This window comes from Alligator sinensis, unplaced genomic scaffold (assembly GCF_000455745.1).
Source record: "Alligator sinensis unplaced genomic scaffold, ASM45574v1 scaffold1241_1, whole genome shotgun sequence".
NCBI classification, from domain to species: domain Eukaryota; kingdom Metazoa; phylum Chordata; order Crocodylia; family Alligatoridae; genus Alligator; species Alligator sinensis.
In genome coordinates this window covers 550175-564682 of record NW_005842202.1, presented here as the reverse complement: position 1 = coordinate 564682, position 14508 = coordinate 550175, and the positions used below count along the sequence as shown (strand labels likewise).

General features: G+C 51.3%; 1 protein-coding gene across 2 annotated transcripts; it reads right to left on the bottom strand.

The window, feature by feature from the left end:
* Nucleotides 1-288: 288 nt before the first annotated feature.
* Nucleotides 289-14022, bottom strand: CUNH11orf52 (chromosome unknown C11orf52 homolog). Of its 2 annotated transcripts, none has more exons than XM_006026643.2 (4): nucleotides 13876-14022; nucleotides 4697-4737; nucleotides 3923-3969; nucleotides 289-3193 (listed from the first exon to the last, which is right to left on the bottom strand). In XM_006026643.2, exons 1-4 carry the CDS (start codon nucleotides 13905-13907, stop codon nucleotides 2957-2959), a joined length of 357 nt encoding a protein of 118 aa, XP_006026705.1. In that variant the 5' UTR covers nucleotides 13908-14022; the 3' UTR covers nucleotides 289-2956. The 2 variants fall into 2 exon arrangements, with proteins under 2 accessions (XP_006026705.1, XP_025063424.1); XM_025207639.1 differs by lacking the exon at nucleotides 13876-14022 and adding an exon at nucleotides 12712-12848.
* Nucleotides 14023-14508: the final 486 nt, after the last annotated feature.

The following is a 14508-nucleotide window of genomic DNA, read 5'->3' as shown; positions in this document are numbered from 1 at the left end:
CCCCTGCCTATCCGCTCTGCTCGGCTAACTACCCCCTGCCTATCCGCTCTGCTCGGCTAACTACCCCCTGCCTATCCGCTCTGCTCGGGAACCAGCGCGCGCACCCTGGAAGCCTGGTGGGCCTGGGAGCCAGTGGCTGTGGACTGGGAAATCTTGTGTTACCCTGACTCACGCAGCATTATAACACCCTTCCTAATGTTTCTGGGGAAGAGCAATTTGGGCTAGAAACAGGATTTGCCACAAACAGACGCGGACTCGACGTTTTCCAAAGGGAAACAGGAATCATTGTTCTTCGTACAATATTTATTTTCATAGCAACAGGTCAGAAATCACCTTCTAAAAACTGGTGGCCGTTCTCAGCTGGAACTGATTTCCGCATAAGTTTGTATGCGAGTTGTGTAACTGCAGGGCCTGGCCCCTGCCACTGTAGACATCTCTGGAAAAGTGCAATTTCTTCAGCTAAAATTAAAATGAAACCTCCGCGGTTAAGGAAACATTTGACACCCTCCTCGTTTAAGTCATAAATGGAACAAGCCCAGAAAACACAGTAGTTACAGCTGCAGAGTCTGTCAATATTCAGTGCAAATCCAAGTTCTTCATTATTTCAAAACATACTGGTATGACTTTCACAGTTTATCAATTCAAGGCCTGTTAAACAGGCAGAATTGCTGTATTATTTCTGTGTCTATTCAGAGCATTTGATTATAACTCAGATACATTGTACCTCTAGAAATAACAGAGTGCTAGCTAAGTATGAAAGCTAGAGTTCCCCAGGGAATCAGAGATAAAATACCAGTCCAGGCTTTGAGGAGCTCATTATAAGATAGTTTCTATTGCTGCTACCACTAGCCCAGAATACAAAAGAGCCAGGGGCTCAATTAATCCACACATCAATAGAAGCAAGTGACATATCCCCAAAACAAGTCCCTTCGAGCCAGATTATCTTCTTATTTACACCAGCTACAAATCTGGACAAACTCCATTGACTTGTGGATATACATCGCTGTAACTGAGCCCAGAATCTGGTCCTTAGCGTTCATCTTATATGCTGTTTGCATGGCTCGCTGTCCCCAGTCGCAGCACTGCTTCCCACTGAAGAGTCACTTCAAATCAAATCGGTAGCGGAAGCAGATTCCTTGCCGTGAATTCTGCAGGAGCCGATTGTTTCACTTAGACCGGGAGCGGAGTCTGTTTTTTAAAAATGATCAGCTGGATGCTGTACTAAAGGATCCCCACTAAGCGATGGTCTATATTTAACAAGGTTTATATAAAAGAAACCTGTGCAATAAACTTACTTTGTTCTCTTTTGGCTGAGGAAGGCTGAGCTAGAGGTAAACCGATGGCTCTTTCTAGTTCCAGCATTGATGGTTCTCTTTAAAGACATATTTATCCACTAGCCAAGTAATCGAGTATGCCCAAGACCTAGACTTGAGACCCCAGGCTTGTCTCTGAATTCTGGGCAAACGGGTAGACTGCATCCCATGCCACGCTGCAGCCCCTATGGCTCATCCACCCCTCCTAGGTCAGGCAAGACGGATTGCCGTGCAGGGCCTGGAATGACGGAGATCAAAAGGAGCAGAGAGGAAAGGGAGGGACCCTTGGACTTGAGCAGGGCCTCAGAAGAACAAGCCTTCCTGATCGTGTAACACACTATCTGCCACTCAGAAAAGACCTCATCCTGCAAGCCTTATGAGCCCAATGACAGTTATCGAGACATCACAGATGAGAAACTGCTGCTCAGGTGGAAAAGTTGCAGGTTTGGTCCCCAAAGTATCTCTAAAGAGACATACCCATTATTTGTACCTGTTTTCCTTTTCTGAATGAGTTAAACCTCTTACTAGACTCACTGCATGCAGGCATTTGGTCATAACACTACCAAGGGGGCCCATCTTCAAACACCAGCACGTAAGCAGGATGTCTGGGACTGACTCCCATCCCCACTTCAGTGAACAAAGATTCGTGTGACGTCCCAGGGTGCTGGGTGCCAGCTCTAGCAATCGGCTTGCCTTCTCGGGGGCCACACAGCACACGCCCTGCGCTGTGGGCTACATCATGCCTCGGGCTCAGGAAGGAGCAGGAGTCCAAAGCCTTGTCTCAAGCTGCCCATGATTCCTTCCCAATCTCACAGATTTGCAAACTGCTCTTGTGCTCTGGATGAATTGCCCCTAGATGTTGGCCGGGGATTTTCAAATATTGCCCTAAAAAAGTAATTTCTAAATTGTAGTTGTTTCCATTTAGATCATGTCTCAAAGCTTGTTATTCCCTTTCAGGCTTTCTAGACATCTGTAACAGCCTGACAGCTCAGAGAGCTGTTTTCTCCCCATCATTAAGCTCTGCCTTTCTGCCCTTGGCATTAGAGTGCTGCACGTGGTTGGAGCACGTTGCTTTTCCAAGGGAAATAGGGATGGGGCTCGTGTTGAGGCAGGAAGTTGTAAAAGGGGTAGTATTTGAGGCAGGCAGTGTGCAAGGGCCTGTGTGACACGGTCCACACCACTTCCTCGCAGCACCAAACACCTGTCATTTTCCATAACATGCTGCTGAATCCCTTTACTCCTGGAACAAAAGCCAGTGGCAAAAGCCCCACCTGTTCTCATATGTAATCCTTTGCTGTTCCTTTGCAGATGTGCCTGGGCAAGGGTGCTAGGCTGGTCCTCTTGCCCCACGGCACAAACCCTGGTGGCACTGAACTACGGTTTAATTCTTTGTTACTCAGGAAGCTGCTCTGAGAGCCTGAAGGAGGCATGCTGCCAGCCTCAGAAACATCCCTGATCTTTCCAACAGGGACAGATGTATTTCTCACTAGAGCCAGGTGCAAAGAATCTCTTGCATTACAACATATATTGCTGAGCCCTCCAAGTCCACATCCAGCCCCTCTACACATGCTCAGGAAGACTCAAGTGTCTGTGATAACAGTCTGTGAAATATGTTTGCTGGAGGGAGGAGGCTGTGGGGCCTCTTACACCAGGGTCCCATTCTTGCTGTCGTATTTCAGCCGGGGCCGGGGAAAGTTGAGGGTGGCGTATTCGGTGGCATTCTGCATTTGCAAGTTCTTCACCTCTTCAGCTGAGCGTTCCCGAGCCTTGGTGAACACCTGGATATCTGCGTAGTGCACGCTGTCATCCCGCTTCGTGCTCTTGGGCTTGTTGACAGTAGCATAGACTGGATACTCCGGGACTTCGGTGTACACCTGCGCCTTTGTGGAGAAAAGAGTCCTTGGCAGTCAGCTCCCCACTCCTTCATGCCACCCCCTTGCACTTGTGACTCCCTGGAAGGCTGGGTACCACTCACTGCACCTGGTGCTAGCTAGAGGGCTATGCCAGATGCCAGCTCCAAGGACAGTTAGAGCAGGTAGCCTCCACACTGTGCTCAGCGTGGCAACGGAGGTACACCTCCAGGAAATGACAGTATTTCCCCCACAGCATTACTGCCTCTGCCAGCCCAGAGTGGGACATAGCCCTAGGATCTCAGCCGCCTGCTTCCACAGCTCTCCCAGTGATAGTCAGACCACCACTTTTGCAGAAAGTGTTATCAAAGCTGAGCTTTCCCGCCCCCCCTTTTCTACTGCATGCATTACACTATATACTTAGCATAGCCATAGGGTTATAGACCAGTGCCTCTATGTTGGAAATCTGCCATATATCCATCTACGATGTAGTGCAGATGCTGCATTTTGCACTGGATTATGTTTGCTACGGTTCACCCAAGGGTAGGAGAGAGGCGTATCTCTTATAGTGGCTATTTGATGAACACTGGCTGCTCTTGTCTGCATTGAGCACCACTTCCCTATGCACTAATCATGCTGTTCTTGAACCCTACACAGAACAAAAAAACCCTGGGACTTTCCCTCCTAACCCAGGGAGTAAAGCTGAACACTGCATTTCCAACTTGTCTACTGAGTGAAGTCTCCTCAGGGGCTGTTTACCTTCCTGCTGCCTTGGTGCTGGGGATTCACATGTCTTGCTCTGGTGCCTGCAAAAGAAACACCAGAAAACCAGCATGACTTAACTGTTTATTGTTCCATCTCTTGAATTTTCCAGCGATGAGATGGCCAGCCCGCAGGCTCTCCCTGCTGGACCTTTCTCAACTTTCCAGCCCAAGTGGAGTCCTCGCCCTATCTGTGCCTTTGGAGCATACCTCCCACAAGAAAGCCGGGGCTTGTTCCTTTGGAAAAATGAGGTTTCCTGAAAGGACAACGCGCTCTGGGCCACAATGTTCTTGGCAGCACCTCGCAGGAGGTAGGCAGCACAGAGAGCTGCCTTGTCAGGCCCCGGAGCAGCTCCGAGCTACTGTTTATTTTATTTTGTGCTTTGCCGTTTGGCAAACGGAGTGTTTTGCAGGGGCGGGTCCTAGGACTGCTGGAGGCACTCGGGCTTCTGGTTCATTTATTTTCCTCTGCTCAGTGTCATGAGGGATGGTTGCAGCTCTTGCAAGAGTGCGAGGTCCCCGCTACTGCAGAGCGCACGGATGGCAGTCGTCTGCCTTCTGCTTTGCACCATCGTGGCGACTGCAGTTGGTGTGGGTGCTAGATTTGAGTCATTTTAATGTTAAGGGGAGTTTCGGCAGTCTAAATTATCATGGTAAAAGAGGAGATGTAGCACGTGAACTTCTTGAAACCAAATTCACACCACCCCTGGGCCTGTGGGACTCTCCTGCTCTCTGTGGTGCTGTTCTCTGAATATGTTTCAAAGATCCTTACCTGACTTTTCCTTTTTCCTCTTAAAAGGTGAAGGACACTTCCTGCAATCAGAGAGAGATGTGTTATTAGTGCAAGTAAGCCTAGATCTCCGCTACGTTCATTGGATGTACATGTGCATGCGTGCACATGCACACTGCCCAGACCCTGCACTTCTGAGCCATGTGAAAGGACTCTAAAGCTCCCCGCACAAGACCTGTCTAAGCCCAGCAAGACCCTCCCAAATGCAATTGCTAGGAGCTCTCCAGTAGACTGACATTACTGACTGCACCCCAGGGACTCTCGGGCTGAAGCATTTCTCTCCTTCTCATACTCCTGCTCATACTTGCTCACCGGGGCAGTCAGAGGAGAAGCCTGGACTGCGCGTTTCCAGTGTGGGCTCTGCCTGCCCTGAAGGAATAAAAAATGGGAATCCCACTACTGTTACAGGAACTAGTGATCATCCAGGGAATCCAGTATCCTCAAGAGTTTTAAAAGCCCAAGATTTAACAGCGTTTCCTGAGGTTATCTGAGACGCACCAAAATACAGCTCCCCTGACAGTGGCTGTAATGAGACATCTCCTGACTCAGGGAAGGACTACATGGTAGATAATATGAGTAGCAGCTCAGAGCCTCCAAAGACCTTAGGCTACCTACAAAAAGCAGCAGTGAATGCAGCAATGCCCCTGATTTTGGGGACATGTCTCCTGCTAGCTGCTGGCTCTGAGGTTCTCCAGCGGGTGCAGGAAGCGTGGGTTGCAGCACAGCGAGCCCTTGGGGTGGCAGCTGCGTCCAGGTGAGAAATCCCTGCGCAAGGTCCAGGTTTGGATCCTGCAATCTCCCACCACCCTGTATCTTGAGCAAAGAGGGGCTCTTTCCACGTGTGGGGATTCTTCCAGCTTGTGCAAGGGCAGGTTCTGGTCACTGTTGTGCTTCATGGACCGCGTGCCTTCAGAAGAAGAGAGGATGAAAGTCTTGTCTTCCTGTTTCCTGGCCCTCTGTCCAGGTAAAGGACAGAGACAAAGGGGCCAAGCCCCACAACATCTAATTCATGGAGATCCATGGCATTGAAGCAACGTGCTGATGGTGCCTACTGTGTCCAGCCAACCACCCACCTCAGGAGCCTGCCTCCCTGTCCAGCCGTCTGTCTGGGCTGCATTCTCCCCATGTTCGAAGAGCGGGAACTAGCTCTGTATGGCACAACTCTTGTAAAGAGATCTATGGCGCTACCCTTCTACATGCAAGGACAGATGCTATATTCAGCGGCCCCATCTGAATCCAGCCTCTATTAATCACTCAGAAGTGAGCTTCTAGAGACATGAACAATGTCCTGTTCAAGTGGAGACGCTGGTTTCTTATTGCATGGGTAAGCAGGAAACCCTGATCGTGTTGGAAGAGTTCTCTGGAGGTATCATCTAGTCCTAGCCCTTGCTCCAGCCAAAACCACCCTGTTTAAAACAACTCTTTATCTAAGCTGCACTTAAACATGTCCACTGCTGGAGCCCCTTCAGTCTCCCTCGGCATCAGTTCCAGTCCTTAGCCATGTCCGTCCTTAGAAAGTTCTTCCTAATATCCAACCTAAATCTCCCTTGTTGCAATTTAATTCATGTCCTATCCCCTGTAGACACAGAGAACAATTGTGTTCACCATTCTCTTTATAACAGCTCTTTAAAATCCCTCCTTAGTCTTTTCTTCTCTAACCTTTCATCATACGTCACATTTTCTAGACCTCCGATCATTGTTGTTGCTCTTCGCTGGACTTTTTCTGATTTGTCCACATTATCTCCTGAAGTATGGTGCCCGTGCCTGGAGTCCAGTACTCCAGACAAGGCCTCACCAGTACCAAGTAGAGTAGAAGAGTTGCTTTCTGTAACTTGCACGTGCTAGTGCTATTCATGCATCTCAGTACACTATTATTTGGGGGCGGGGGAGGATTGCTACAATATTCTGCAGTTGACTCATCCTCAGCTTGCACTCCACTATCACTCCCAGGTCCTTTTCTGCACTACAGCCTAGACAGTTGTTTCCCATTTTGCATCTGAGCATTGACTTGTCCTTTTTCAAGTGTAGTATTTTGCACCTAGCAAATGTCATCCTATTCATTTCAGACCATTTTTCCAATTGATCAAGGTCATTTTGAGAACAAATCCTGCCCTTTGAAGCATTTCATTGCCCACGGAGCTGAGTGTCGTCTATGCAAAGCAGACACTCAATGCCATCCTCCAAGTCCTTAAGAAAAAAAAAACAACAATTGTGTAGTGGTAGACCCAGGGCAGACTCCGAGGAATCCTCCTGGGTATCTCTTTGCAGTCTGCAGTTGAGTCACTTACAACGTATGACATTATTATACCAGATTATACGTGTACAGACATTTGTAATATAAATACACCCTTCAGAAAAGGGCTGAAACATGTGAGTAATGCCATTGCCACACCACAGCAACACAGCCCAGGGGCACAGCAACACCGTGCAGAGCTAGGACAACACACAGGTGATGGCTTGGATCCGGAGTGACACGAGCGGAGCAACACCGTAGTGATATGGCCCAGACCAGGAGGGACACCGCCGGGAGACGGCTCCAAACCAGGGCTGTACAGCCGTGATGCAGTATGAGCAGAAGCAGTAAGCGCTCCCAGGACTGTAGCAATACCATGGTAACGCGGTTGAGCCGCGGCAGAGAAACAGGGAGAGAATGACGAGGAGTCCCGGTTGCTAAGAGACGTCCGTCTAACAACCCCGGTTTTGTGGAGGGGTGGAAATGCCGAGGCTTGCGGGGCACTTCGCCAGCAGTAGCAGCTCCGTGACCCGCTGTACGTACGCCCTGGCAGCCGGGCCACCGCTCAGCCGATGCACAGGGGAAAGCAGGAGATAACCTAAACCCTGCTCTTGGCCCCAAAAGGGAACTAGGGACCCAGGGGTCAGAGTCCTCCTGCAGGAATCCTGCACGCAGCAGCCAGTTCTGCCTCTGTGCTATTGCTCTTCGGTAAACCCGTTAGTGCCGCATTGTCCATACCCCACAGATACCCCCAGTCACCCCTGCCACTGCAGTCACGTGTCTCCCGCGATGGGATCAAAGGCTCGGCGCGCTGAGAATACTCTCAGGCTGTCATGGAACATATTCTCTCAGGGCCAGGTGTCAGTTTGCTGAACTCCCGCTACTGTAAAAGCCCAAGTTATTTTTCTTGTCGAGCCTTGAGCTGAAACCAAGCTACAGCAAATAAATTCCATGTAAGCGGAGCCAAACCTGCCCCCAGCAACAGCAGCACAACTCGAGAGAAACAGGCCAAGCGCAGGTACGTCCCTGCAGCGCCACGATCCATCCCCTTGTGTAACGTCCCCGGCTGCTCCTCTGAACTTGGCACCGGCCCGGCTATCTGCACAGCTACGTGTCACATTCGGAGCCAGACGCACGAAGCAAATGTTATCATTCCAGAAAGCTAAAAAGGACAAGGGGGAAGCAGGTGCCGATCCTTATAGGGCAAGCAACATGCCAGCGCATACATCCGTGCCTGGACTCTCTCCAGCCATGCAGGCTTCGGAGGGTCCCGGAGCCGAGCGCTGTCCTTGCTGCAGCACAGGCTGGAAGTGTGGACCTAACACTTTTGAAACAAGGATGGAAGAGGGTTATGGACTGAATGCAAAAAGCATGTGCCTTTTGTGCGTGCCCAAGTGTCAAACACTCATGGCCCACTTATGGCAGTGCAGGACCTGAAGGAGCTCAGTATGCTCTGGCTTTAAATAAGTGTGTGTGTGTGCGTGTGTGTGTGTGTGTGTGTGTGTGTGTGTAGAAAGTTAATGGCCTTTGCTTTTGTGACGAAACTATGAAAGGCCACAGGAATGAGGGTTAAAAATCACAAGGGTTTAAGAATGGACAGTAATGATTAACCAGCTTTCTGAGCCTGGTGACTGCCAGGCCCCAAGGAAGCAAAATCAAATCTGGTGGGAAAATGCGGTTGCCACTGTAATCAGCAGGGTAACTTGCACCCAGCGCATTTGGCCGGGCATCTGCAAATTCCTCAGAGGCTGTGTGCTGAAAGACACTACAGAGGCACAGGGGGTTTAGTATTCATGCCAGGCTCTGCTGTTGCAGTCAGATCCCTTCCCCCTTCTCCAGCCAGTCACACCTTTCCAACATAGCAGTCCTTCGCCTAGCAGCCCATTGCCTGAGCAGTGCAGAGGTCCTTGAAGATGCTGGTAGCACACACAGGCAAAAGTGCCGTGCTCCCCCAGGTCTTCAAAGACCACAATGAAAGGGGCCTCTGCCCAGAGCAGAACCGAATTGGTTTAAATACTTCCGGCCCTGTCCTCCCAAATGCCCCTCTCTCTCCAACAAGGGGCAAACACAAGCCCTCCAGCCCCATCAGGGCAGTGGATGGAGCGCACTGAGTCTCACAGGTTGCCACGTCCTGAGCGTGAGCTGCAGAGCTGGTTGATCGCGGCAGCATTCAGGAAGGTCGTACCACATAATTAAAATAGTTCAACTTAAAATATAATCAGCAGATCCCTGGCTAGTTTCCTGAGACGCAGGCTCCCGTATCAGCTTTCCGAGCGGCTCGCGCTGTGTTGTTTGCCCTCCACTCTTGAGGGAGTTTATCAGCCGGTCTGCGGGCTGTGGCTATTCTCAGGCTGTCTGCAGGCTAACCCCAGCCAGCCAGGAGACAGCATCTCCCAGCCTCAGATCAGCTGTAATTAGAATGGACAGGACAAGGAGAAATGGAAACAAGGCTAAACTCAAAATGCGGTGACAGATGTGCTGGCCGTGACAAGCCCATTTGTTCCTACACCCCAACACACAGACATCCCTACCCTTACAACCCCGCTCAGTGCTTCCCCAGTCCTGCTTCAGAAACCGCAGGCTGACGGGTACTGCATGAAGCACTCCCTTCTCTCCTCCAGGCACCTAGTCCTAAACCCACTGCACGTCTTTAGCTCCTGCCTGTCGCGCACCCCAGTGCCCAGCTCGGGCACGCACGATGGCAACCTTCCACCTCCTCTCTGGTCCGTCCCGCCAAGCCTGCAAAGGCAGAGGTGTTTGGGTGGCTCTGCCCATGCCCAGTTGTGCAGGTTAATCTGCCATTGACACTTTCCTTCCTAGAGTGAGACAGGAAGAAGAATCTGGGCCTGGGGGCAGAGTCCCGATGGAGAAGCTTCCCAGATGTGGTTACATGTGGGGCACAACCTGTTTCCTATTCATTTTTTTAATTATTATTAATACATTTGCCACAATGGTTCTCTCTAAAAGCACTTATAAGGACCTCAGGAGCTGCCATATATTCTCCATTCCTTGTCTGCCTCTCCATCCCTTGGCACCCAACTCCCACTGGCTGAACAACTCAGCCCCAAGCACCTCACTCCCTTTGGCCCCCTCTGAAAACAAAGCCCTGCTCACTGCTGAAGCCATGCCAGCATGGCACAGTGCAATAGGGGTTTTTTGCCAGGTGAGTTTAACAAGATGCCACTTTGTCAGGGTACTAACTGCATCCGTATCCCTGTTAGGATTCCTTGCTGGGAAAGCCACGCACCTTCAGTTCACCTGTGGTAAAAACCAAGTCCCAGAGTCATCTGAGAAACCCTGCTGCTGGACTTGCATGGGCCAGTGGCTCCCCTGGCTCCCTCTCCTCTGTAGACCCTCAGAGCCCTGTCACCTGGGGGCATCCCCCAGCTGCCACTCTCTGCAGCTATTTCAAACCAGCCGTGCAGGTGTGGCCAGTCTGAGTGCAAGGCTGGGTGCTGGATGGCTCCCTTTGTCTGGGTGTTTCCCTTTTTGCAGGTGCTCCAGCACAAAGAGCTTCCTTCATTTGTATGTAGGGCAGCATTCAAGGCAGGCATTTGCTTGGAGTACACCCAGGGGCTCAGGAGGCTAAAGAGAGTATTCCTACCTGAGACCTGCCCTCTACAAAGTGACCTTGCCTCGGGACAGCAGTTGGAAGAAGGGGTCAGCTAAGCGGGACATCAGAGGAATCCTGGAGCAGAAAGGAGGCCAAAAATCTGGTGGGATGACCCCTTTGTTCCCTGGCGTGTCTCTTATCAGTCACATTCCTAAGAGACTTCAAGGATGTATTTGGTAGCCGGGTTGGTCTGAGACAAAAAGAAATGCAAAAAAAAAAAAAAAAGGTGGGGTGGGAGGGGTGGGGGCAGATTTCCAGCTTCAGCTTCCTGTGTGCTAAATGAAGTTGATTTCCTTCATATGGGGATTTTTCACCATCTTTAACTTTCCCTGAGCCTGATGAAGTGCATGTGAGCCAGAAAGCTTGCAGAAAAAAGATTTTTTTTTTTTGCAGTTTCTCAGTTGGTCTAATAAAAGGTATCGTCTCTGAACCAGGTATCCAGGTTGTAGCTGTATTGGTTCTAGAGGAAAAGGCAATCGGGACTCGTAGAAGAGATGATCTTTTTATCAGACCAACAAGGTTGTTTGCAAAAAAAAAATTCTTTCATTGTAAGCTTTCAGGCACAAACACCCTTCAGCAGGCATTGGAGAAAAGGTTGGAAAAGTTCTCCTGGGTAGAAATGAAAGTTCATATTTCACAGGATTTCACAAAGGAGCAATCTTTTCTCCAATGCCTGACGAAGGGTGTTTGTGCCCGAAAGCTTGCAATGAAAGAATTTTTTTTTGCAAAAAATCTTGTTGAACTAATAAAAGAGATCATTCTACTAAAAGTCCTGATTGCCTTCATCTCTGAACCTACAATTCTGCATTTTTGCATTTCCTAAGAGACTTCAAGGCCTTTGCACAAAACTCTGGCTACCAGGCCCAGCTCTCCCAGAGGCCAGCTAGGTCACCTGGGACCATCAGGGCTCCCTTCCATGCCTCACTTTCCTTCCCAATCTGCATCTCTTTGATTTATTTAGATGTAAGCTCTTTGGAGCAGGATCTCTCAGTAGGTGTGTGCATACAGTACTTACAGCAATGTGGCCTTGAGCTCTGCTGGGCTTCCAGACACTCTGCTAAGACACATAAATACTGTAGCTACAATTGTGCAGGGTTCTGCGTCTTTTGAGAATTGTTCAGTATCTGCAGGATCCGGACTCAATGTCCCTGGCATTTAGGGAACTGTGCCACCCCCCTGCCCTCCCTGTACCCAAAAGCTTGCAAAGAACATTTTTTTCCAACTATTTAGTGGATTTAATAAAAGATATCACATTTATCCAAAGAACCTTGTCTGTGCCCTTCCCCAGCCTGTAGAATCAGCTTGGGGTATCAGCTTGGTCCCCTGCTTTCCATGCAGCCTCCAGGACAAAACCAAATCTCAGTGCAGAAACCACCTTTGTAATTGCCTGAAGGGACCCTCAGGAGACAGCCTGCCCCAGCCTAAGGGGAAGGCAAGAAAGGGAGTGCCTAGGTGCCCTTCCTTCCCCAGAGATTTGCTTCTTTCCCTTGAGGTGAGTGACCCCCCAGTTCTGGTTCCTGCTTCTCTTTTGAGGGTGAGCCTGGGGTTCACACACCGCTGGGCATAGCAGGGCCCTGAGCTTGCTTGGAGATGCTGGTGCAGCATGAACCATGATCATCTTCCTCATCCTCAGCTGTCCTCACCCCCTGCCGGCTCTGCCCCTGATGTTTGACCCCGGCAGCCGAACAGCAAGTCCCCACTGCACAGACCCGGATTACATGCTTGCCAGACACCGCTCCTCCGCGGGCGCGGGGCACAGGAGAGCCGCCAGCGCTTCAGGCAACTCTTAACAGCAGCAAAGCCCAGAAAGTGTGGGAGGGTGAGGGTAGGTCCCTCAGGACAGGAGAAAAGGGAGTTCAGGGTGTATTATAATGAGCCACCAGTGAAGGGAAGGGTCACATCTATCAGCATTATCAGGGAGTAACCTTCCTGAGTGCCAGGGCTGGGAGAGGAGCACGTAGGCAGCCTGGCTTCCAGACCCCTGCTCCAAATACCCACCCTGAGGGGCTGAATCCTGGACTCCTTAGTCCCAAACCCCACCAAAGTGGGTCCAGTAACCCACAGGCCATTCCCCAAGCCAGAAAACGAACCCAGGAGTCCCGATCCCCACCCCTGCTCCAGCCACTAGATGATGCCGGGTCTCTTACTTACTCAAAGGCACTGATAACTTCCAAATATTCCAGGCAATGGGATATCCCCAGTTTCATTTCATTCTCTGTTACCACTTTTCCCGTCACCCAGACCCTCTGTCATGCCCACACTGGCAGACATTTCCACCTGGCTTGTAAACAAGATCCCTTTCCCCTAGACTGGGCACCACGTGAGCCAGGAGGGATTTAAACAAGTGTGGTCCCTGCCAGTGACCAAGAATACCACCCAAAAGTACAGCCAGGGTCACGTCCCGGGCTTTCCGACTGAAAACACAGCTCGCTGGGATGCAAGCGAGGAGATGGGATTGCAAGGAGGGGCAGAGAAGGCAAGAGCCTGGTCGCAGAGAGGAGGATGCATGGTCCCTTGGCCAACCCAGGCAGCATAAAGGAAGGCACTACAAGGACCCCTTGGACCGGTGGTCTGGGGGGAGGGAATATGGCTAGATCCTTCCCACACTGGCTACTGCTAGCTCCTGGCATGATCTGTAAGGATGGGTGGGCGCCAGGCACCAGCTCCTGGCATGACTTGTAAGGACGGATGGGAGCGAGGCACCGGTTAGCACACAAACACCAACAGACTTTCGCTGTGCCTGAAGAAGGACATTTGTGCCCGAAAGCTTGCAGAGAACAATTTCTCCAACTATTCAGTTGGTCTAATAAAAGATATCATATCTACCCAAAGAGCCTTGCCTGCCTAGGCACCGGTTAGGTCACCCCTGAGGCTGCTGACACCACCATGAGGCTGAATCGACCCCAGCAAGGGGAAGATATGAGAGTAACAAAGGCATCGCTGCCTCCTCCCAGTCCCCAACTCCCTTTGCCAGGCTCAGCCCCAGTCCAGGCACAGATGCCCCTGCAGCAGCACTGCCCCCCGCCTCCCTGCACCCGTTCCCCAGGCGTATAAATCGGGGCTAAATCAGAACCCTCCACTCCCTGGCATCTGCCTGCAGCCAGGCTTTGCATGCGTGTAGACACCTCCCCGGGGTGCAGAGCCGCGGGAGCGCAGGGACGGGGAGTTAGGAGCCAGGTGGAAGCCCAGAGGACTCAGCTGAGTGGGGGAAAAGTGAGGGCACTTTCCAGCTAAGTCAGTGGAAACTTTCTCCGGCTTCGTCTCCTTTCCCCCTTGTTCTCCCACTGCCTGCAAGAAGCTCCTTGCCCTACTCACCAGGTTCCCCCGCAGCTGCAGCGATTGCCCATGTCGCTCCTTCCTCCATGCAGCAAAAGTGTTTTTCTGGATAGGGAGAGCTTGTATTTCCTGGTTCCCAGTTCGGCCCCTGGCAGTTCCCAGGGAGTGTCTCAGTGTCAGGTTTCTCTCCATCAGCGAAGTGAAGCCTTGCTAGGCCTGTGTGTGCCATCTACTGGAAGGAGCACCCCAGGTCGCAGCTGGCAGTGAAGCCCTGCTTCTCCCTGGCAAGGAGGGGGCGTTCAGATCATGTCTCTGCCCTTAAGTCTCGGGGCAAAAATCTTGCTGGTCCGCCCGGCGGATCTGCTCTCGGGTATTGTGCTCTCCCGAAACGCGCACGGTCCCGCTGATATCGGCAGGGAAGCGACACGCTAGAGCAGAGCTGTCGGTGCCAAGCGAGGAGGAAGGCAGGGGGATGTTGAGCATCCCGTGGACGTGATGAGAAATCCCAGGCGAGAGCCTCCCTGGGGGACAGGCGCTGTCAGAGCCCCTCATGCTCCGCTCGCCTCTGTCTCTGACAGGATGTCAGAAAAACGTGTGGCAGCAAAATAGGGGCTGTCGGCACCTGGGGAGACGCACGAGCATCCTTGCTGGAGAGGCTGAGAGAAGTCACCG

Coding starts and splice junctions, on each gene's coding strand:
- CUNH11orf52 (XM_025207639.1), bottom strand. CDS start 12,767: ATGAAACTGGGGATATCCCATTGCCTGGAATATTTGGAAGTTATCAGT. Junction 4,738..12,711: donor GAAGTTATCAGTGCCTTTGA/GTAAGTAAGAGA, acceptor CTCTGATTGCAG/GAAGTGTCCTTCACCTTTTA. Junction 3,970..4,696: donor GAGGAAAAAGGAAAAGTCAG/GTAAGGATCTTT, acceptor TTTCTTTTGCAG/GCACCAGAGCAAGACATGTG.